Genomic DNA, 19,328 nt, shown 5'->3' on the forward strand with positions numbered 1-19,328 from the left:
AGATGTCTGCATCACACCGCATGTCTTCCGCATTGGTATTCTTGGGCGGAGTTGGCTCTGATTTTCATCTACGATACGTTGCCCTGTTTGGCTCGGCTCCAGTCTACATCGATGTAATTCGCAGTTACTATAAATATATCCCCACCGTCCACACCCATCAGATGGCTCTTCGCAGCCCAATCACCATGCACTACAAAGGTAGACTGCCTCGATGGGCTCTTACAGAACTCTCTTCGTACCAGTCCCAGAAGAACGAGATACCCGTTCATTGACGGTGACGGGGGTATCCCAGTGGCGAGTAGGAGCGGCTGCTACGAAGGGGCAATTGACAGCGTGAGATGATATATTCAAATGACAAAACCGTCTAGCCCTTAGTTGACATTGTCAAGGAGGCTTTATTTTAATTGCTGACTGTAACTCATTAACGGTAGATGGCTAACGCGCTAGCCCTGTCACTTGGGTACATACTCCCACCCAAGACATGTTCCAGTGTCCTTATACGCTCATAACCCCATATTGGAACATATGAGAGGTACTGTAGTAGGTGCTGGAGATTGACTTACCAATGAAACAGCGGATCCAATCAGGTACGACTCTCCATCCCCTCCCGGCCACGCCAATGATGCAAAATACTCCCAACAAGCCGCAGATGTAGCGCTCGTATCTCTTTACCAAACTGGATATACTGCTAAAGACGAGTGCAGGGCTTCACACTATGTATCTTTACATTGTGAAGAGAAAATCGATAGTATCAATTGTACCAAGCATGGCACCAGTCTATGCCTCCGTGTGTACCACCCTAGAGCTTAAGCACATCCAAGGAGTGGCAGCGGAGTTTATGACTAGTGCGAACATAATCATTCAGTATTCATCCCAACCAAGTACCTACTTGGGTGTGGAAGCCCGGGCACACCGTGCAGTCAACTTTGGTAGAGGTACCTACCTTGGCCATGAACACGTTGATCCCCACAGGCCAAACAACCGCCTCTCCAGATGCTGGAATTCGAGCCCTGGTATCTAGTTGGCCTTAGAATAAATGGTATTTCTCGCGGTAGAATATGAAATGTTGTGTAACAGGTGACCAATTCGTAGTCAGAAGAAAGGAAGCCTGTACAGTCAATTGGTATGGCTTATGCATCAGTGTTTCTGGCAAGTGATTGAGGTAATAATGGACTCGGAATGGATTTGATGTAGGAAGTGTTACTAAACGGCAGGCGAGAGAGTATATCCCTGTTCTCGTTTCCAGAGCATCAATAGCATTATGGTCCAGCCGGATTTTTGACTGATTTGGTTATGTTATGATACCCCACAGTCAGTAATGAGTGTGTATTAGCAGAAAAAATGTAAACAAAAAATTGACCTACGCAGGGATCGAACCTGCAATCTCTTGATTCGTAGTCAAGCGCCTTGCCATTGGGCCAGTAGGCCTTCTTATTGGCTTGTCATTGTTAGTTTAATATAATAGAAGCCAAATGTTTTCCCATCACTTCCGTTGATGCCATGGCATCATACAGAGGGCAAGCACAACTGATATTAAAGGGTAGTCAACTAGGCTCTCCTCCCAGAACAAAGTATAATAGAAACTAACACAGGATTCCGACTTCCTAAGAAGACTATTAGAAAATGCAATACTCACTTTGCCTTAGTTAATGCTTCGCCAGGCCGAAGGCTCGAAAGAATTCAATACACGACTAACAAGTTACAAACCAACACTTGTTTGATCTAACTATGTACAGACAGTCGCCTCTGGAACTATAATTAAATGAATGGTGAAGAGCAAAATGGAAGTTACCACCTTATCACACAAAAATTTTCAGACCCAAACCTCGTTTACCATCGCAAGAGTAGTGGAGAAAGTCATAAAAAATGACCGACGCAGGGATCGAACCTGCAATCTCTTGATTCGTAGTCAAGCGCCTTGCCATTGGGCCAGCCGGCCTTATTGAGTGTGCAGCGGTGAATTTTTGACATCAAAAACCTTCGAATCCTATCAAAGATGCTTCCCCCACCATCCTTGTGCGCAAAACACGGCAAGTCACTTACCACATAATCATCAAAGCCTGTGATGGATACTCAACATCAATGTCCTAACGTGCGTGGGATGGGAGGAGGGCATCTCTTTTGTCTACGAGGTCCACCCTCTCATCGTGGGAGAGGTTCCAAAGTCGGGGGAATAGAAATAGCAGTTCCGTAAAGAGGTCGAGATATAACGAATATTATCACAGAATCGACCTTGCCCTCTATCGTTCAGTGCTTCTTTTCTCAAGACAACGGTCTCTCCCTTGAGTACATGAGAGGTAAGACTCTATGAGCAATCAACAGCTTCGTATGCTGACTTTCCATCAGGTAAGTCACTTTTTTCGAGAATACAAAACAACCATGTTCGGGATCAGCAAACTATGGTGGTTACAGAGGTAGAGATGCTGGAACCTTTGCCCCTATAAAAGACATAGATGAATGATCTCGCCAAGCCGTTGCTTTCTTGAAATTACTGGGCCTTGCGATCTACGACCTGAAAATACTCTGCTCGATCGCAACTGACTAAGGTATCCGACTTCGATTGGACGGCAAAAATTGGAGAAACTACGAAGCTTGCATGGCCTCACATGGCAGAATACTAAACAGCAACGACTCGGATATGGACGAGGGGAGAAGTGGACCATTTGGCTTCCTGGAACAGAGCAGTTCGCCCTGGGTTCCTTATACTACCTCACAAACTACGGCTTTGAGGTTTATGGAGACCAATGTCTTACTGATGATCCTTACGATCATGGGCTTAACGTTGTGGACTTGCTACAGAACAAGGATTCCAAAATTGATCGGAAACATCAACAGCAAGTGCTGGCATAATAAATATGCCACGGTCTCGGAATTGGCCGCATATACCAAAAAACTCTTGGATGAAAGCACTGATACGGCAGGGAGTAGCAAACTGAGTAGCGGAAAAGAGGAAGTAAGAAGCCCTACCAAACCCATTTCTACGATTGTCCAATGGCGTATGGCTAGAGGTCGTACTCCGTATAGTTCATGGGTTATGGTGTGGCCTTGGGACCTAGTGGATGTTTGCACTACGGAGCACCAATGGGGTAATAACCATGGGGCAAGCTACTAGCAACAGCGGTAATAGGGCGGGCCAAAACCTCTTAGAAGGGAGCTTTGCTTCCAAACGGGCACTTTATCAGAACCTAGAGAAACAAGGACTTCTTCGCGCGCTTGCTTCAAACGAATCTGAGGAGATCGGGTTATGTTTGATTGGTATAGACACAGCCTCTGAACAAGCAAGGAGAAAAAAACAAGCTTTCCCCAAAATTAACTCTAGACACGCATCCTTGAAGTTGTATCCTGCCATGGCAAGGAAAGAACTTCAATCTCACTGACTGTTGGTGTCGCAAGCAAGAAACAAGATATAGATAAGAAAAAGGACCCTAAACTGGCATCGATTCAGATAGCTATCATTAGCATATGGCTATCTGTCTCGAGATACCGAAAAGATACTGTGCCTAGGTTGATATCCCATGAGAAGACACTAAGTGGGCGGTGCAGGTGGTGGGAGGGACGATTCATGAAGCATGCCTCAGGCTCCAAGACGCTCAGCACAATACAACTTTAGCCTCTGTGGAGATAAGAATAGATAATGAGTCAGCCAGCTAATAATTGGCGTTGAGTGCGCCGAAAATCGTTGTGATGGCAAATGGAGGACCGATGGCCGTTCGGAATCCAGAAGCCAAAGTGTGGTGAAAAGGCGGGTTGTGATTGGTTGATCCGCATATAGAGATGATGCAGCTTCCCTCCGAACGTCTTTTGGCCGTTTGTTTTCACCCTTCGACCTCCTCAAGTGATTGCCACACATGCCCCCACGCCCCTTTCCTACTTGCCAGCTGTGCTCTGGACCCCGAGTCCGTGCATTGGTCTGCAGGTCCTCGGAATAGCTGCAGAATGTCCCCATAAACCTGCGGATCCTGAACCACACCTCGTGCACCGTATTGGCTCTAACCTTCTTCCACCCCGGGTCTGCGACGGGGCCAATTGAAAGAGGATGGAGCTAGGATCGCCCGCTCATTTACCTCTGCCGCCGTCGATTCAGTTCCGCTTCCAGCGAGGGCGCTTTTGATCTCCCATGCCCATGTGTTGCCGTGATAGGGCACCGACTCGTTGCATTCGCAAGTTGCCTCATGGTGTTGGAAGCCAGCGTTATCAACAAAGCGGTTCTGGTGGGGCCTAGCAGGCATGCGCTCAATTCGCCTTCCCCGATCTCCAGCCGATGTTGGAGGGGTTGATTGATTCAAGAAGGCGCCCCTCCCGACTCGTTTCTCCTCCGCTGGGGCAGTCTAATCACTCCTGTCCTCTCAATCGTCTTCTGCCTCTTGTGCGCCATGAGCTCTCTCACCAGTGTCTTTACTGGCTTCCTCCAGAGCGGTCCTGACCGTCTCTATGTGTCCATTGCGGGCACTGCCTTCTTTGTTTTCGCCCTCGTTGCAATTGTCCTTTTTACGGCATCGCGGAAGCGCAAGATTGACTTAAACCAAGGTGCCTTCAGTTACTTGAAATTCATCTATGCAAACTTCTTGAAGCCTCATGACAGAGGCGGAAGTGGCCAACAGGATGCTTTAGAGAGCTTCTACAAGACACAGGTATGAGCGCATCAGATTGTGGCTTGAAGTACACCACTGACCCGCCCACAGGCTACCGTATACGATGCTACTCGCAAACGCCTCCTCCGCGGCCGTGAAGACATGCTTGGCCTCGTTGCGGCTCAACTCAAATACAAACTTGAAAACAAGGACCTTCAGGCGGGAAAGGCAGTCTGGGTTGATGTAAGATATTCCCGCGAACTGGCTTGTTTTTATCTGACTAACGACTGTTCAAGATTGGCGGTGGTACAGGGTGAGCATTACTCACCCATAACTTGTCAGCCAATCCTAATAAGATCTAGGTATAACATCGAGGCTATGGCCGCTTTTGTCTCCGTCCCGGAATTCTTTTCCCACGTTTACCTTGTCGACCTCTCTCCATCCCTTTGCGAAGTTGCTCGTCAACGCTTCGAGCGCCTGGGGTGGAAAAACGTCAGCGTTGTATGCCAGGATGCTCGTTCCTTCCGCCTGCCAGAGGACGGCATCGAACCAGGAAAGACTTCGAGTGCTGGTGCCGATGTAGTTACAATGAGCTACAGCTTGTCTATGATCCCAGGTAAGTATCCCTGCAATAATGCTCCGAACAAACACTCACATCTGCAGATTATTACAGTGTAGTGGACTCTCTTGGGCAACTGGTAAAACCATCCGGTCTACTAGGAGTCTGCGATTTCTATGGTAAATCTCAAGCCGACAATCAAACAAAGAGAGAGGCTAACCTTGAACAGTACAGAGTATCGTTGATGTCTCTTCCAGGAACTACATTGGTGGTGCTTTCAACCGACACGTCAACTGGCTTGGCCGTGCATTCTGGCGCGCTTGGTTCGAGGCAGACCGTGTGAACCTCGACGCTGCTCGCCGCGACTACTTGGAATATCGCTTCGGAACCGTCATCTCCGCTAGCGAGCGCAACTACCTTCTTGGAGGCATTCCTTACTATATCTTCATCGGCTGCCACAAGGATCTCTCCTCGGACAAAGCCAGCCGAGAAGCCCTCGAGAAGCTAGATGCATCCTTCACTGAATCTCCTTACTTGTCGCCAGCCAACCATCGTAAGGAGATGGACAAGGCCGTTGCAAAGAGCGCACAAGAGATCCGCTCCAAGGCGTACGAGTCGGCCGTCATCAACTTGAGTTCCAACCTTCCCCTTCCCGCATCATTCTACCAGAACCACCATTACCGCATCTTCTACAACGACCTCCTCCCAAAACACACACAATTTCAGAATGAATACATTTACGCCTTCAACTGGGAAGACCCTCGGGTCGATCACCGCCTATTGAACATCAAGCGTGACGACGTCATTCTCGCCATTACGAGTGCCGGTGACAACATTCTGGATTACTTGCAGAAGAGCCCACGTCGAGTGCATGCGGTCGACTTGAACCCGAACCAGAACCATCTCCTTGAGCTCAAGGTTGCAAGCTTTATCGCCCTCGGCCACCGCGATGTTTGGAAGATCTTTGGTGAAGGAAAGCACCCGGATTTCCGCAATCTCCTTGTTTCCCGTCTAAGCCCTCATTTGTCCAGCCAGGCTTTCCAGTACTGGCTTGAGCACACCCACGTCTTCACTTCAGCTTCTGGACGAGGACTATACGAGACTGGAGGGTCACGACACGCAATCAAGATGGTCCGCTACCTCTTCAAGGTTTTCGGTCTTGAGGGCCAAGTGAAAAAGCTCTGCGAGGCTCAGACGCTCGCCGAGCAGCGTAAGGTCTGGCCGCGGATTCGGTCAGTTCTGATGAGCAGGCCTCTTCACTGGGCTGTAGTTTCCACCGAGTGGTTTGCATGGAAGGCCGCTGGAGTTCCTCGAAACCAGCGGAACATGATTGTTGACGACTACTTCAAGCGTAATGGCTTGACGAAAGAGATGAATAATGCGAAGGACATCAGCGGCAAGTCAATCTGGGAGTATGTCGTGGATACACTCGACCCGGTGATTCAGGACACGATGATCAGCAACGACAACTACTTCTACTTCCTGTGCTTGCAGGGTCAATTCTCAAGAAGGTGAGCTTCCAAACCTATGGCTTCGCGCTATTCGCTAACTGGTCTCATAGATGCCACCCCGCCTACCTTTCCCCCCAGGCCCATGTGAAACTCGCTTCCCCAGGCGCCTTTGACGGCCTTCGTATCCACACAGACGAGATCAACGAGGTCATTGGACGCATCACACCCCGAAGTCTCACAATCGCAGTGGTAAGTGATATACCTACTCTCACGCATACAATCACTAATCAGCTATCTAGGTCATGGACTCAATGGACTGGTTCGACCCAGAAGGCACCGACGCCGCCGCCCAAGCACGCAAATTCAACCACGCCCTCAAGATGGATGGCCGCATCCTCCTCCGCTCAGCTAGCATTGAGCCGTGGTATATCAAGAACTTCGAGGAGAACGGCTTCACGGCTCGACGGGTCGGAGCGCGATTCCCAGGTAGCTGCATTGACCGGTACGTGACCCAAGACCAGAAAACCGTAAGCGCGGTGAGGAATGCAGATATACTGACAAACAGTAGAGTAAACATGTACGCATCGACCTGGATCTGCACGAAGACTCGAGAGCTTGAGCGGCCAAGGCAAGACAAGCGATCCAACAGCGTGGAATATCTCGAGATCTAAGGCTATCCCCCCCTCACCCGGACATCTTTTCGCAGGCGAAACGTACCTACACAACACTACACTATTACTTACCCACGATCTATTTATACCATCTATATTAGATATTTTATTTGAAATCTGAAACGTATACCCATCTTTGCGTTTGTCGGAGGCGATGCGCGGGAGTGGATATGTGATGACTGGCTGCAATGATGCATACATACTACATATGAGTTTTCGTACTACCTACCTATATTTATGACTAGATTTGATGCCAAAATCACGACCTATACTTTGAGCAACAACTAATCTGTCCTATGCCTCATGACTTTTGTCTATTTAGTCCTGCCTACCAACATCATGCGCGTAAAGATACACAGCCCTATAGGCATATAGTAGAGCACAGCGACCCAGCATGAAAGGCGGGCCAAAAAACAGGACCCGGGAAATCAGTGCCATAGAACCCTCTGTACAGCGGGGCATGATTGAGGAAAGGAAAAGAAAAGAGATAAGGGTAACACGAAGTCATCATCAAGAAAACAAGGAGAAGAAGGTACACAAATGCATTATGCGCTACATCCCTCCGCTTCCTTCTTCATCCTCCACATCAAATCAAATTAGCTCAGCCCCGCCGTCCGGGAGTGCCCGACAGCAGATCAAAGCAAGGCAAAAGCAAGGGGCAATGTCATGCAGAACCATTACAAGAGAAGAACCGTCAAAATACCCGAGTACATCCCGTCAAACTGGTAAAGGATGTAGATGTCGTCATCTCATCAGACAATCGAGAAAAAGGTGGAAAAAACTAGATGCGGAAATGGAAAGCAAAAAAGGAAATCGCATTCCCATCCTTATCTATGAGCGGCCGTATCTGGTCTTTCCGAAGGAGAAAGGCACATAGCGGTACTTGATCATGTGCTGAATCTGTCGTCGCACTGTATATTGTAAGACCACATCAGCAAACCTTCTCTTTCCAGAAGATGATGATTCAAGAGGAGGGAAAAAAGGCGACATACTTGTCAGAACAAACAGAATGATCCAGTAAACGACCAAAACGGGCCAGAAGACGGGGATATCAAAGATGGAGAACCAGCTGCACAGGAAGCCAATGGCGATGGCGCGGGTGGCGGAGTGCCAGAACTTGAACTCGGGGAGCCGGCGGATGAAGGGACGGAATTCGTCGTCTTGCTTTGTGGGGAGGCTGGGAGCTCCGGCGTCGCCGTCTTCGAGGCCCTCGTCTTGTGTGAGGGAGGGGTCGAACTTGGGTTGGAGGAAGAGGAGGAAGAGGTTTAGGAGGTAGATTCCGAGGGTGTATGCGACTGTTTTTTTTGCCATTAGAAGGGTATGGAGGTGGTACCGGAGAAGATGGGCATACCAATGTACCAGCCTTGAGCGAGAACGATCCTCAGAAAGAAGACGAGGAGAAGAACGACGGTGCCTATCCAGCGGTAGGTCGTGAATGGCGTGGAGGCGTCGAGGTAGGTTTGGTATTGCTGTGTCGGGAGTCAGCTCATGCCTAGCTTCGCTGTTGTTTCGTTTCCTCCAATATGACTTTCGCTGTTGAGGGGCCACGGCATCAACTTACCCTAGCAAGCTTCGACGTCTGCGCGGAGACTGCGGTAAATGGCGTCTGCTCGGGCTCAGGGACATCCATTGCGGCGGTTCGATAGGAGACGATCGGTGACTGATAGGACAAGAAGAGAGATAGGTTGGTTCTGAGGAAGAGAGCGCAGGTTCAAGACCAGGAATCCAGCGTTCAAACGTACCCCGGGGCAGTCGTGATAGAACAGATGTGCAAAAGTTGTCCACTTTCCCCAGCGGCGGGCGATTGCGAACTCCGACGGTCCCAACCACAAGCGCTACGCCTCTTTGGGCTTGCCCAGCCACAGCTGCAACGCTGCGCCTCAATTTCTGCCTCAGGCTTATAAAGAGGTACGCTAGACTCTTTGAGGATGGATTCTTCACGTGATACAGTTACCTCGGGACAACTGGACCTTGGAATCCGAAAAGCAGACGGTTTGCGTCGGCAATGCGGGGAATCCGCTGGTGCAGCTCGCCGTCCGCGGATTTGGCCAAGTCAAGACTTTCCATCTTCAACCATTGCCCTCTTCTCTTATAAAAAATCGCCGTCTCCCTCATTGTTTGATCACACATACTCAATCCACCATGTTCGCCCGCCAATTCCCCCGATTCGCCTCCTCCCGTCCCACCTACATCGCCCGGATCCGCCTGTACTCTTCCGCGGCTCCGAGCTATGAGCACATCCTCACCTCGACTCCGAAGCCGGGAGTCGGCCTGAGTACGTCCAAATAAACGATTCTTCCCGGCCACAAATAACCTTGTATATACTAATTCATACCTACAACAGTCACCCTCAACCGCCCTAAAGCCCTCAACGCCCTTTCCAGCCCGCTCTTCAAGGAAATCAACGATGCACTCTCCAAGTACGACGAAAGCAAGGACATCGGTGCTATCATCATCACCGGAAGTGACAAGGCTTTCGCGGGTATTTCTCCCTCCCCTTACATACTTCCTATCGGACCAAACGATAGTCTTCTAATGGGTTTCCTGTACCAGCCGGGGCCGACATCAAAGAAATGGCCCCCCTAACCTTCTCAACCGCCTACACAAACAACTTCATAGCTCCCTGGTCGCACCTCGCAAACTCCATCCGCACACCCGTCATCGCCGCCGTCTCCGGCTACGCCCTCGGCGGCGGCTGCGAGCTCGCCCTAATGTGCGACATCATCTACTGCACCTCCACCGCAACCTTCGGGCAGCCCGAGATCAAACTCGGTACTATCCCCGGAGCAGGTGGCTCGCAACGCCTTACTCGGGCAATCGGCAAGAGTAAGGCGATGGAGCTGATTCTGACGGGGAAGAACTTTAGCGGGAAGGAGGCTGGTGAGTGGGGGGTTGCGGCGAAGGTTGTGGAAGGTGGGAAGGAGGAGGTTTTGGCCGAGGCTGTTAAGACGGCGGAGACAATTGCGTCGTATAGTCGGGTTGCGACGGTTGCGGCTAAGGCGGTTGTAAATAAGAGTCAGGAGTTGGCGTTGAGGGAGGGGGTTGAGTATGAGCGGGGCGTATTCCATGGGTTGTTTGGCAGCAAGGATCAAAAGATTGGTACGTTCTGCTCTCTCGCTGTGGTGTCTGGAATTGGAGACTGACCGAGTAAAGGGATGACTGCATTTGCCGAGAAGAAGAAGCCCGAGTGGTCGCACGAGTAAGTATGTAGGACGCACTAGGAGGTTGTGAGATCATGGTCAAGTGAATTCCCATATGATTAATTATATCCAAAGGCATTATTAAGTACAATTCGTTGCCTCGTAACATATTATGTACATTCATTAGTCCGCATACGCTGTGCAGTCCAGCGGAGTGGTCGTGCTTCGAGACTATAGCTCAGAACACGGGTTGCTTTTCCGGATCATTCGGGCGCAGCCTCTGGCTTTGGTAGTTTTCGACTACTTGGTCCTCAACCGTCTCGTCAAAGACGTCGACCTGCGTGCTATCGAAGTTGCGTGCACTGACACCACGTTCGAAGAGAACATCTAGCTCGGCAAATGTACGGCCTCTTGGTTCTGGGACACGGAAGTAGGTGTAGATGATACAGAGGAAGCAAATTCCTCCCCAGAATAGTCCGGCAAAGTTACCCCAGTCCCATTCGCCTGGGTTCAACATGTATGGGGTCAAAACACCACAAATGATCGCAACGATGTTATACAAGATACGACCAAGAACGACGGTCTTGATCTGCAGGCGACGTGTGGAGATCTCCGCAACGAGAGAGTATGCCACCGTTCCAACTGTCAACTGATAGAACAGAGCCCAGACAATCATCATTGAGCCAGTTGCAAGGGAGGACTGGGTCCGATGGTCCTCGGGAACCAAACCAAGGAAGCCCATGACAAGCAACATGACACAGAGACCGCAAAGACCGTAAAGATAGAGCTTGCGACGCCCGATACCCCAGGACATGAGGAACCATGCACCGAAGACACCGACCATGTTGATACCATACTGTCCCATGGCGAAGGAATAGGCTGTCGAGGACGGAAGTCCAGCTTGCTGCAGGAAGTAGGTGGAATAGTTGGAGAAGGAGTTTCCACTGAGGTTTTGAATAGCCCACACCATACAGACAATCTCCGTGCGACGAAGATCCACTCCCTTGAAGCAGTCCAAATAGCTAGCACCTGACGTGATCTTCTGTTCCAAGGCCGTGGTGTGAACCATCATGGAGATGGTCTCGTCCGCATCGAAGCCGGTCTCGTTGTTTGAACTCGTCAGCCGCAGCAATGCCTTCTTGGCATCTTGACTCCGGCCCTTCCGCACTAGCCACCAAGGTGACTCTGGGGCGAGGAAGATACCAATGAAAAGTGGCAGCGGCCACATCCATTGGAGACCGTAAGGAATACGATAAGCCCATTCGTCATGGCGATCAATCATGGCCCGGATGACTCCGACTCCAATCAACTGTCCAAGACCCCAGCAGAAATTGACGTAGGTGGTAAGGTAACCGCGCAGAGCAACCGGGCACACTTCCGACGCATAAGTAACGCAAAGCGTCTGGAATACTCCCCAAGGTATACCCGCCAAGATTTCGGCGGCTAGAAGTGCTTGTACATTGGGAGCCGTGAAGAAGATCGCAGTCCAAGCGGTTATGAGGATTAGACATGTCATGACCGTATACCGATACCCGAATTTTTCAGAAGCCCAACCGTTGATGAGGAGACCGATGATTTCGCCGACGTATGCACCATTACTCAACCCCGCTTGCCACTAAAAGATTCATGAATGTCAGCTAGAGACTTATCAATGTCTAGAAAGGGTAATTACCCTCGCTGGGACCTGATAGCTGCCATCCGTAGAGATCTCGCCGTACTTGCGGTTGAACTGGTCGAAAGCGTAAAAGTTGTTGACAAGAGATATATCGTAACCTTCCATGGCGATACATGTGGAAATAACGACACTCCATATCACAGCTTTCGGGTAGAGCTTGATGCCCTGCAGCAGAGTCATCTTTTGCTCCTTTTCCGTAGCCGCCTTTGCATTTTCAATGATCTTGGCCATTGGCGTTGGTGAGTCTTGACGATCTTGTGCTGACGCTTGCCCCTTGACCGGGGAGATCACATCCTGTGGCTGAAACGAGTCCATGGTGAGGAAACCATGCAGCGGGAAATATCCGTGCGAGGAGAGGAGCTGGGATTGACGGCTAACTCTGGCGAGTGTGGGAGATGGATCGGTAGAGATTTATATCCGCGGCGGGGACGGGGAGAAGGGTCCACATCTATCCACCCTCGCGAAGATTTCTCCCGAAGACGAGCGACTGAGCGTCCAAGAAAAAGTTGAAGTGCATGCGACGCTAGCACCAAGATAGACAATTGCACCAGAGGGTGACATTTCAAGTGCTGGGGTTTGTGGGGAACAGGCCAGTGGCCGTGGAGGGGTGTGCAGCCAAGCCGTTAGTGTTTTGCAGTTTCTTGGGTCAGCTCACCAGAAAATCAAGCAGGGAATCCTCCATTGGATGCTGTCTTGCTTTTCCATGCGACTCTGAAAATAAGGAGAGATGAAGGGACCGCCATCGCGAGTCTAAGCATGGAGGTGAGGGTAACAAGAAATGCTGAGAGTCGGAAGGAGCACTGGGCTTGTGCGCGATGTCCGTTTCCGGGAACGACAAGAAAACCTCGTCTTAACCGCTTTAGGCAATCTCCGGCTCCCGCCCAGGTGCCCAGAAATCCAGAAATTCCAGCTGATTCTAAACATTTCGTAGAACTTCGAAAAAGGAGAAATTACGGTTGGAAAGGCGTATACAAGCTCGGCCCGAACTCCTGGGAAGGGTTGATGAGTTCCAAGGTTGTGTCACGGTAGTACCGCCATTTGGTAGCAGATGACATTTTATGCTCCAGCTGATAGGTTGAGATTTACTGCTCGACTCTGGACTGTCGTGTACTCCGTGCGGTTCGCGGAGAATATACTCCGCACTGACTCGAGCGGCTGGACCCTCGAACGCTCAAGGGATGACATGTGCTCATGATTTATTGTCGTGACACAGCTTTATAGGTTCATCCTCAACGTTTTTCTAGGAAGGGATTATGGCATACTCCAAGAACATAGACCTCAGATCTTCCATACGCGTCAAATGCGCGTTATGGAAGCTTCCCTGTGATATGCAATCTGCAGTGTAGGAAAGATGGAATCTGTGACTTAACCGTGGGACAGTTCAATCCAGGTGATCCGTTAAATGAAGGACGAGTTATTTTCATCTTTGTATTCCACTTGAAGTTGAAATCCCATGAGCGGTGAACCTGAATGAGGTGGGAGTTTTGAACCTCGGATGGCTGTGCGCCGTAGGTTGTAAGTAGTACATGCCGCCCATGAGGACAGCATCAAGCGCAATTGATTGTAATGCAGTAATAGGTCTTAACATCCAAGTCATGCCACTGGGTTTGGCAGACTCATGTTCCAAGTCCATGCTATCTCTCGTGGGTTGTCCTGTTTTATATATCAAACTAGTGTCAATGAGCCAAAAGGTGGCGATAGGTAGCTGTTGGTACAGCACACGATGCCACAGAAAGAAGATCGCAATGGCAGTGATCTGATTCTCCAGAGCAAGGGCTAGAAAATGACGAACAGCTTTGCTCTAGCTAGCCACTATGCTCAGCACGTCTATTTCAAACGAAGGCCGGACAGTGCTTATAGATCCCGTTTCTTGGCTCCGACAAGCGTATGAATGTCGCCGACGCGTCCTTCGAATTGGCATTTTTATGCAGAACAATGGCGCGGAAAGCTCAGCGAAAGAGCCTTCTGTCACCTGTTCCCTTCTCAAAAGCTTCCAGTACGTAGGCGTCAGCTTGCCGGCGGCAATCGGCTTCCTCCAAACGGCTAATTCGGATTATGTCTGCTCATGCGGAGCCGATGCAAAGGCATCTCGGAACAGCACGAAGACGGGCCAAAAGAGATCGGGCCTCTTCATGACGATTAGTGATTCAGAGTACGTGAGAGAACCAAGCGAATCCCGTGCTTTCATATTGCTTTGATGATCGACAGACCTCGCCGGAACCGAGCCCGTCGTCCATGCGGATACCTGCTTGGGAATGACTACCTCCGGTGAGAACGGTGTAATATAGTCAACCGGGGAGTTTAGCGATGCTGCGATATCCCGATGCGGAGAAGGTTTTCGAGCATGAGACGGAGGTGGACCTTAGTCAGTGGAATAGGCCAGACAAATGCAACGGATGCTTGATTTCATAACGGACAAGGAGTCTTAGAGGCTAGAACAGGTGATGAGCGTGAGGAGAGTTGTGATTACCAACAAATGCGGTCTGGTTGGGGCCATGGACGATGGTAAACATTGCCATTTTTGGGGAAAACGCGAGCTCAGGAGCGCTTCCGCACTCGCATTCGTTGGATGGAAAGAGGAAGGGGATGCGATCCTCCACTTTTTGGGTAGAACAAGCATATTATTTTCGTCTCTGAGAGACTGCGAGATGGTTCTGCATGGATCAATACTTGATGATCAATTTCCATCAGTTTGTGTAGCAATCGAGATGAGATCGAGTGACGGAAGTTGCCTGCGGAAAGCTCCGATTCCCGAACGAGGACCAAATGGCAGTTTCCGAGCAGGAGGTGCCAACGGCGAATCTGGTGCGGGGGAGGACAGAGATCGCTGGCAAAGACGCGCGCCGATGGCCTAGGAAATTAAGAAGAGAGAATAAAATTGCCCAGAGAGATCGGAAGGACCTTCCGCTTTGACGGTGGAGACTCGAAGTTGACCTTTTCCGGCCCTTCGATTGGCCGGAGCTCTGTATACAGATTTTCATATTCTACAGAAATCCAGGCACTCATGCTCTCCCCTCACGCTCTCTCTATTTAAACCCCGCACCCCCTCCGCCTCTACCCAGTACCTCCAAGTTTCCTCAATCTCACCTACTATCTGTTTCCCACCTCACAACCGTCACAATGGGCCAAGACGACGAGCAGAGTAAGCTGTGCTCCACTACATCCTTTGATATGGCTCTAACCCAGTTCAGAGAGCTACCGCTACAATGAGACTCCGGTCTACACCACTTCCAACGGCTGTCCTGTAAGCCGCACACTCGTGGAGGGATAGGCGTAAGCTAACAGACCTAGGTGATGGACCCCCAAGCCTCCCAACGGGTTGGCTCCAACGGGCCCCTACTTCTGCAAGATTTCAACCTCATCGACATCCTCGCCCACTTCGACCGTGAGCGTATCCCAGAGCGAGTAGTTCACGCCAAGGGCGCAGGCGCCTACGGCGAGTTTGAGGTCACCGACGATATCAGTGATATCACTATCGTCGACATGCTCAAGGGAGTTGGCAAAAAGACCAAGACATTCGTCCGCTTTTCCACCGTCGGAGGTGAAAAGGGCTCTCCTGACAGTGCTCGCGACCCCCGAGGATTTGCCTGCAAGTTCTACACTGAGGAGGGTAACTGGGACTGGGTCTTCAACAACACCCCCGTCTTCTTCCTCCGCGACCCTAGCAAGTTCCCCATGTTCATTCATACCCAGAAGCGCAACCCGCAGACCAACCTCAAGGACGCAACGATGTTCTGGGACTACCTCTCCACGCACCAAGAAGCCGTCCACCAGGTCATGCACCTCTTCAGCGACCGCGGCACCCCCTACTCTTACCGCCACATGAACGGCTACTCTGGCCACACATACAAATGGATTAAGCCCGACGGCACCTTCAACTACGTTCAACTCCACCTCAAGACAGACCAGGGCAACAAGACCTTCACAGACGCCGAAGCTGGCCGCCTCGCTGCCGAGAACCCAGACTGGCACACCCAGGACCTCTTCAACGCCATTGCCCGCGGCGAGTACCCTTCATGGACCTGCTACGTCCAAGTCCTCAGCCCCGAACAGGCCGAGAAATTCCGCTGGAACATCTTCGACCTGACCAAGGTCTGGCCGCAATCCGAAGTGCCTCTCCGCCGCTTCGGCCGCTTCACCCTCAACAAGAACCCTGAGAACTACTTCGCAGAGGTCGAACAGGCCGCCTTCTCCCCCTCCCACATGGTCCCCGGCGTCGAACCCTCCGCCGACCCCGTCCTCCAAGCCCGTCTCTTCTCCTATCCAGATACCCATCGTCACCGTCTCGGCACGGCAAACTACCAATCCATCCCCGTCAACTGCCCCTTGCGCTCATTCACTCCTTTCCACCGCGACGGCGTCATGAGCGTCGACGGTAACCACGGTGCGAACCCTAACTACCCCTCCACCTTCCGTCCCCTGCAGTACAAGCCCGTCAAGGCCTCCCAAGAGCACGAGAAGTGGGCCGGCGCCGTCGTCACCGAGCAGCTCCCCGTCACAGATGAGGACTTTGTCCAGGCCAACGGTCTCTGGCAGGTTCTGGGCCGTCAACCCGGTCAGCAGGAGAACTTTGTCGGTAACATTGCCGGTCACTTGTGTAATGCTCACCCTAGGGTCCGCAAGGCCACATATGGCATGTTCCGTCGTGTGAACGCGGACCTAGGTGCTAGAATCGAGAAGGCTACAGAGGGGAAGGTGACGGATGCTCGGGCTCGTCTATAATCTATGCTAAAAGAGCTATCTGAATAATTTTATGAATATTAAACTTATGTCGAGGATCAGGTGCAATCTACTCTCATATATTTCCTTTCATTATTGCATCTCCTTACTCGTTCTAAGGATATAGACAATAATCGGCACAATATACGAATGGGCAATTATCCGCACAGTCTAAACGTACTAGTAGATCATTTCACAAAACATAAGAGGTCGGCAATCGTTCTTTGTATAATGAACCAATGTTGCAATATGTCACAATAGTCTTGATTCTAATGGTGTGTATACTAGATTGGCAGTAAGTGGCATTTAACTCCCCCAGGACAATAGTAGGTATTACTCTGATCCATCTAGGATATTCGAGTAAGGCACCAGTAATGTGTGATGTGTATCCCAAAGGCAATACAAAACGATGCAACTCCAACACCAAAGGAAACGCCAAGCCCGAGTCCAAAAATATCTGAAAGCAAATTTGCGCTGGATGAACGAATCGTATATGGTCATAAGAAGCGAATGTTTGCGGGTAACACGGGCTGTGTTTAGTGAGGTAGGGTTGGCGGCGGCGTTATGACGTGGCTAGCCGCGGTTGGGGTGTCCCAACAACCCCAGAAGTACCCCGGATCATCACATGTAGATGTCTGCGGTGCGGAGGATGGAGGACTGGTCGTTGACGGGGGGTCGCGGCAGCCAAACCAGCCTGGGTCCTTGCAGGTCGTGGTTGTTGTAGGGGCTTCAGTAGTTGTTGTGGCCGATGTAGGATCTTTGCACCCAAACCAACCAGGGGTTTTGCAAGTCGACGTTGTCGTCGTGGTAGTTGTCGTTTCGGAGGTCGTTGTAGTCTCGTCCAGACAGCCCCACCAACCAGGAGTTTTGCAGGTTGTTGTCCTGGTTGAGGAGAACGTGGTTGTAGTTGATGTAGTAGAGCTTGTGGTAGTAGTGCTTTCGGACCCGTTACTCTTGAAAAACTTCCAAAGCTCGCAATCGTAGCACTCTTCTTCTGGCGTACAACGTGGAACATCGTCGTATACCTCCAGTACATCTGAGATAACCGCCTTGATACGATGAGTACCGATTGCGACACGCCAGCCCTTGTCTCCGACTGTGTCGTAAACACATATCTGGCCGGTATGGCAGGCAGACTCCATGGCATAGCCGCCCCAGGTGCACACTGAACTGACTCCGTTGCAAGTTCCCATGTAGACGGGATCTGCAGTATGTCCAAAGTGGTATGAACCGGTAAACTTCCGTGTCTGCGGCAGTCTTGGGTCGTTCCCTGGAGGGACCGGGAGACCTAGACGGGCGGCAGGCAGGGCTTCAGGAACGGCCTCAAAAGTGACAACTGGTATGCCAAATGTCAATCCCAATAGGCTAGCCATAGCGCCACCCAAAGAATGGCCTGTCAGCCAGACGTTCGCGTTGGGGTACAGCTCGGTGACGTTGGTGTACAAGTCGATTGAAGCACGATAGTAACGGTTCTCGTCATTCATAGCTTCGACGATGCAGGTCAAGTTGGCGTTGAAGGCGGACTCCTGGCAATCGCAAACCTGCCGCCATAGATAGGAACCGCCCTGTCCACAGCAGCAGCTGAAGAAGAGATTATCGTTCACCTTATCATTCGTAGTCGTCCCCGCCCCATCGAAAAGAGCGGGAGATGTTCCCTTGAGCGATATGACGATCGTGCTGTTCGTCTTATCGGCATATATGTGACCTCGCAGCCCATCGTTCTGCCACCCAAAGCTTGTGGAGTAATTGAGTCTACCATGTATATCCTGCCAGTCCTCGGTCCCTGGAACCTCGATGTAGTCATTTGCTGTCATCTTGGCGAAGGTTAGGACCGTCTGCCTATCCGTAACATTAGGCCCGGCTATAGTGTCCATAGTCCATTCCGACGATGATAGGGTAGCTGCTGATCCACTGTCTCTTGCGGCGGCCAAGTGTCCCTCGATCACCGAAAGGCGTCGGTCAGCTAAACGTTCGATAGTAACCGGTTCGGAGGAAGCGATGAATGGGACGTTAAGAACAGCGGGTTCGGATTCTTCAATGCCATCTTCTGAGACAGCTCGAAGTTGTGTATGTGGTTGAATGTCAAGCCTCCTATGAAGTTCGGGATACTCGTAAGCCCCTCGCTGGACGATGTGGCGAAGGGTCTGGATCGAGAATTAGCAAACATTACGAGCAATACAAACACACATAAACCAAGACATACAAACTCATGATCTCCAGCAGGAGGAGGAGGAGGAGGCGTGCCGGCCAACGGGATTTGTGGAGGGATGAATAAGGGTGACTGTCGCGACCCGGAGTATAGAGGGTGATAAGCGGAGGCGGCGCTGGGCAGCACGGCGAGGGACATGAGCAGACTGGACAGGCTCATGTTCTTGAGTTGTCGCTTCCTCGTGCGTCGCTGGGAGCGCTCCATGATTGTAGACTAGTGATAATGACACAGAAACAAGAGAACGAATAGATAGAAGCGTGGTTACTCACGGGCGACTCGAGCTCCAGACACCGGAAGGTTGGGGCTGACTGCACTTATCAGTGACGCACCGGG

General features: G+C 50.9%; 6 protein-coding genes and 2 non-coding genes across 8 annotated transcripts; 3 read left to right on the top strand and 5 right to left on the bottom strand.

Annotated features, from left to right (window-relative positions):
• Positions 1-1,356: 1,356 nt before the first annotated feature.
• On the bottom strand, positions 1,357-1,428 carry BJX68DRAFT_t34. The gene has a single exon. It is a non-coding gene; the product is annotated as a tRNA-Arg (tRNA).
• A 439-nt stretch (positions 1,429-1,867) lies between these two features.
• On the bottom strand, positions 1,868-1,939 carry BJX68DRAFT_t33. The gene has a single exon. It is a non-coding gene; the product is annotated as a tRNA-Arg (tRNA).
• A 2,434-nt stretch (positions 1,940-4,373) lies between these two features.
• On the top strand, positions 4,374-7,252 carry BJX68DRAFT_263098 (class I SAM-dependent methyltransferase; the record flags this gene model as incomplete). The annotated part of the gene is made up of 9 exons (XM_071044596.1): positions 4,374-4,631; positions 4,683-4,814; positions 4,868-4,884; positions 4,934-5,187; positions 5,235-5,309; positions 5,360-6,641; positions 6,692-6,830; positions 6,881-7,083; positions 7,150-7,252. The coding sequence occupies 9 exons, from the start codon at positions 4,374-4,376 to the stop codon at positions 7,250-7,252; spliced, it is 2,463 nt and encodes an 820-aa protein (XP_070903065.1).
• A 218-nt stretch (positions 7,253-7,470) lies between these two features.
• BJX68DRAFT_229013 (Rer1 family protein) lies at positions 7,471-9,044 on the bottom strand. The gene is made up of 4 exons (XM_071038950.1): positions 8,814-9,044; positions 8,604-8,721; positions 8,245-8,547; positions 7,471-8,163 (listed from the first exon to the last, which is right to left on the bottom strand). The coding sequence occupies exons 1-4, from the start codon at positions 8,880-8,882 to the stop codon at positions 8,084-8,086; spliced, it is 570 nt and encodes a 189-aa protein (XP_070903066.1). The 5' UTR covers positions 8,883-9,044; the 3' UTR covers positions 7,471-8,083.
• Positions 9,045-9,257: 213 nt separating this feature from the next.
• Positions 9,258-10,507, top strand: echA (enoyl-CoA hydratase echA). Its single transcript, XM_071038951.1, has 4 exons — positions 9,258-9,527; positions 9,597-9,734; positions 9,806-10,351; positions 10,406-10,507. Exons 1-4 carry the CDS (start codon positions 9,395-9,397, stop codon positions 10,453-10,455), a joined length of 867 nt encoding a protein of 288 aa, XP_070903067.1. The 5' UTR covers positions 9,258-9,394; the 3' UTR covers positions 10,456-10,507.
• BJX68DRAFT_229017 (putative MFS alpha-glucoside transporter) lies at positions 10,508-12,834 on the bottom strand. The gene is made up of 2 exons (XM_071038952.1): positions 12,065-12,834; positions 10,508-12,007 (listed from the first exon to the last, which is right to left on the bottom strand). Exons 1-2 carry the CDS (start codon positions 12,380-12,382, stop codon positions 10,631-10,633), a joined length of 1,695 nt encoding a protein of 564 aa, XP_070903068.1. The 5' UTR covers positions 12,383-12,834; the 3' UTR covers positions 10,508-10,630.
• Positions 12,835-14,952: 2,118 nt separating this feature from the next.
• Positions 14,953-16,864, top strand: fgaCat (catalase easC). Its single transcript, XM_071038953.1, has 3 exons — positions 14,953-15,209; positions 15,259-15,311; positions 15,359-16,864. The coding sequence occupies exons 1-3, from the start codon at positions 15,188-15,190 to the stop codon at positions 16,787-16,789; spliced, it is 1,506 nt and encodes a 501-aa protein (XP_070903069.1). The 5' UTR covers positions 14,953-15,187; the 3' UTR covers positions 16,790-16,864.
• An 86-nt stretch (positions 16,865-16,950) lies between these two features.
• atg15 (triglyceride lipase ATG15) lies at positions 16,951-19,275 on the bottom strand. The gene is made up of 2 exons (XM_071038954.1): positions 18,990-19,275; positions 16,951-18,930 (listed from the first exon to the last, which is right to left on the bottom strand). The coding sequence occupies exons 1-2, from the start codon at positions 19,197-19,199 to the stop codon at positions 17,323-17,325; spliced, it is 1,818 nt and encodes a 605-aa protein (XP_070903070.1). The 5' UTR covers positions 19,200-19,275; the 3' UTR covers positions 16,951-17,322.
• Positions 19,276-19,328: the final 53 nt, after the last annotated feature.

The sequence above is a fragment of the Aspergillus pseudodeflectus genome, assembly GCF_044049435.1.
Source record: "Aspergillus pseudodeflectus strain CBS 756.74 chromosome Unknown BJX68scaffold_6, whole genome shotgun sequence".
Taxonomy (NCBI): Eukaryota; Fungi; Ascomycota; class Eurotiomycetes; order Eurotiales; family Aspergillaceae; genus Aspergillus; species Aspergillus pseudodeflectus.

Coding starts and splice junctions, on each gene's coding strand:
- BJX68DRAFT_229013 (XM_071038950.1), bottom strand. CDS start 8,882: ATGGATGTCCCTGAGCCCGAGCAGACGCCATTTACCGCAGTCTCCGCG. Junction 8,548..8,603: donor CGCTCAAGGCTGGTACATTG/GTATGCCCATCT, acceptor CAAAAAAAACAG/TCGCATACACCCTCGGAATC. Junction 8,164..8,244: donor CATTCTGTTTGTTCTGACAA/GTATGTCGCCTT, acceptor TACAATATACAG/TGCGACGACAGATTCAGCAC.
- echA (XM_071038951.1), top strand. CDS start 9,395: ATGTTCGCCCGCCAATTCCCCCGATTCGCCTCCTCCCGTCCCACCTAC. Junction 9,735..9,805: donor AAGTGACAAGGCTTTCGCGG/GTATTTCTCCCT, acceptor TTCCTGTACCAG/CCGGGGCCGACATCAAAGAA. Junction 10,352..10,405: donor CAGCAAGGATCAAAAGATTG/GTACGTTCTGCT, acceptor GACCGAGTAAAG/GGATGACTGCATTTGCCGAG.
- BJX68DRAFT_229017 (XM_071038952.1), bottom strand. CDS start 12,382: ATGGACTCGTTTCAGCCACAGGATGTGATCTCCCCGGTCAAGGGGCAA. Junction 12,008..12,064: donor GCTATCAGGTCCCAGCGAGG/GTAATTACCCTT, acceptor TGAATCTTTTAG/TGGCAAGCGGGGTTGAGTAA.
- fgaCat (XM_071038953.1), top strand. CDS start 15,188: ATGGGCCAAGACGACGAGCAGA. Junction 15,210..15,258: donor GGGCCAAGACGACGAGCAGA/GTAAGCTGTGCT, acceptor AACCCAGTTCAG/AGAGCTACCGCTACAATGAG. Junction 15,312..15,358: donor CCACTTCCAACGGCTGTCCT/GTAAGCCGCACA, acceptor TAACAGACCTAG/GTGATGGACCCCCAAGCCTC.
- atg15 (XM_071038954.1), bottom strand. CDS start 19,199: ATGGAGCGCTCCCAGCGACGCACGAGGAAGCGACAACTCAAGAACATG. Junction 18,931..18,989: donor CTGCTGGAGATCATGAGTTT/GTATGTCTTGGT, acceptor TTCTCGATCCAG/ACCCTTCGCCACATCGTCCA.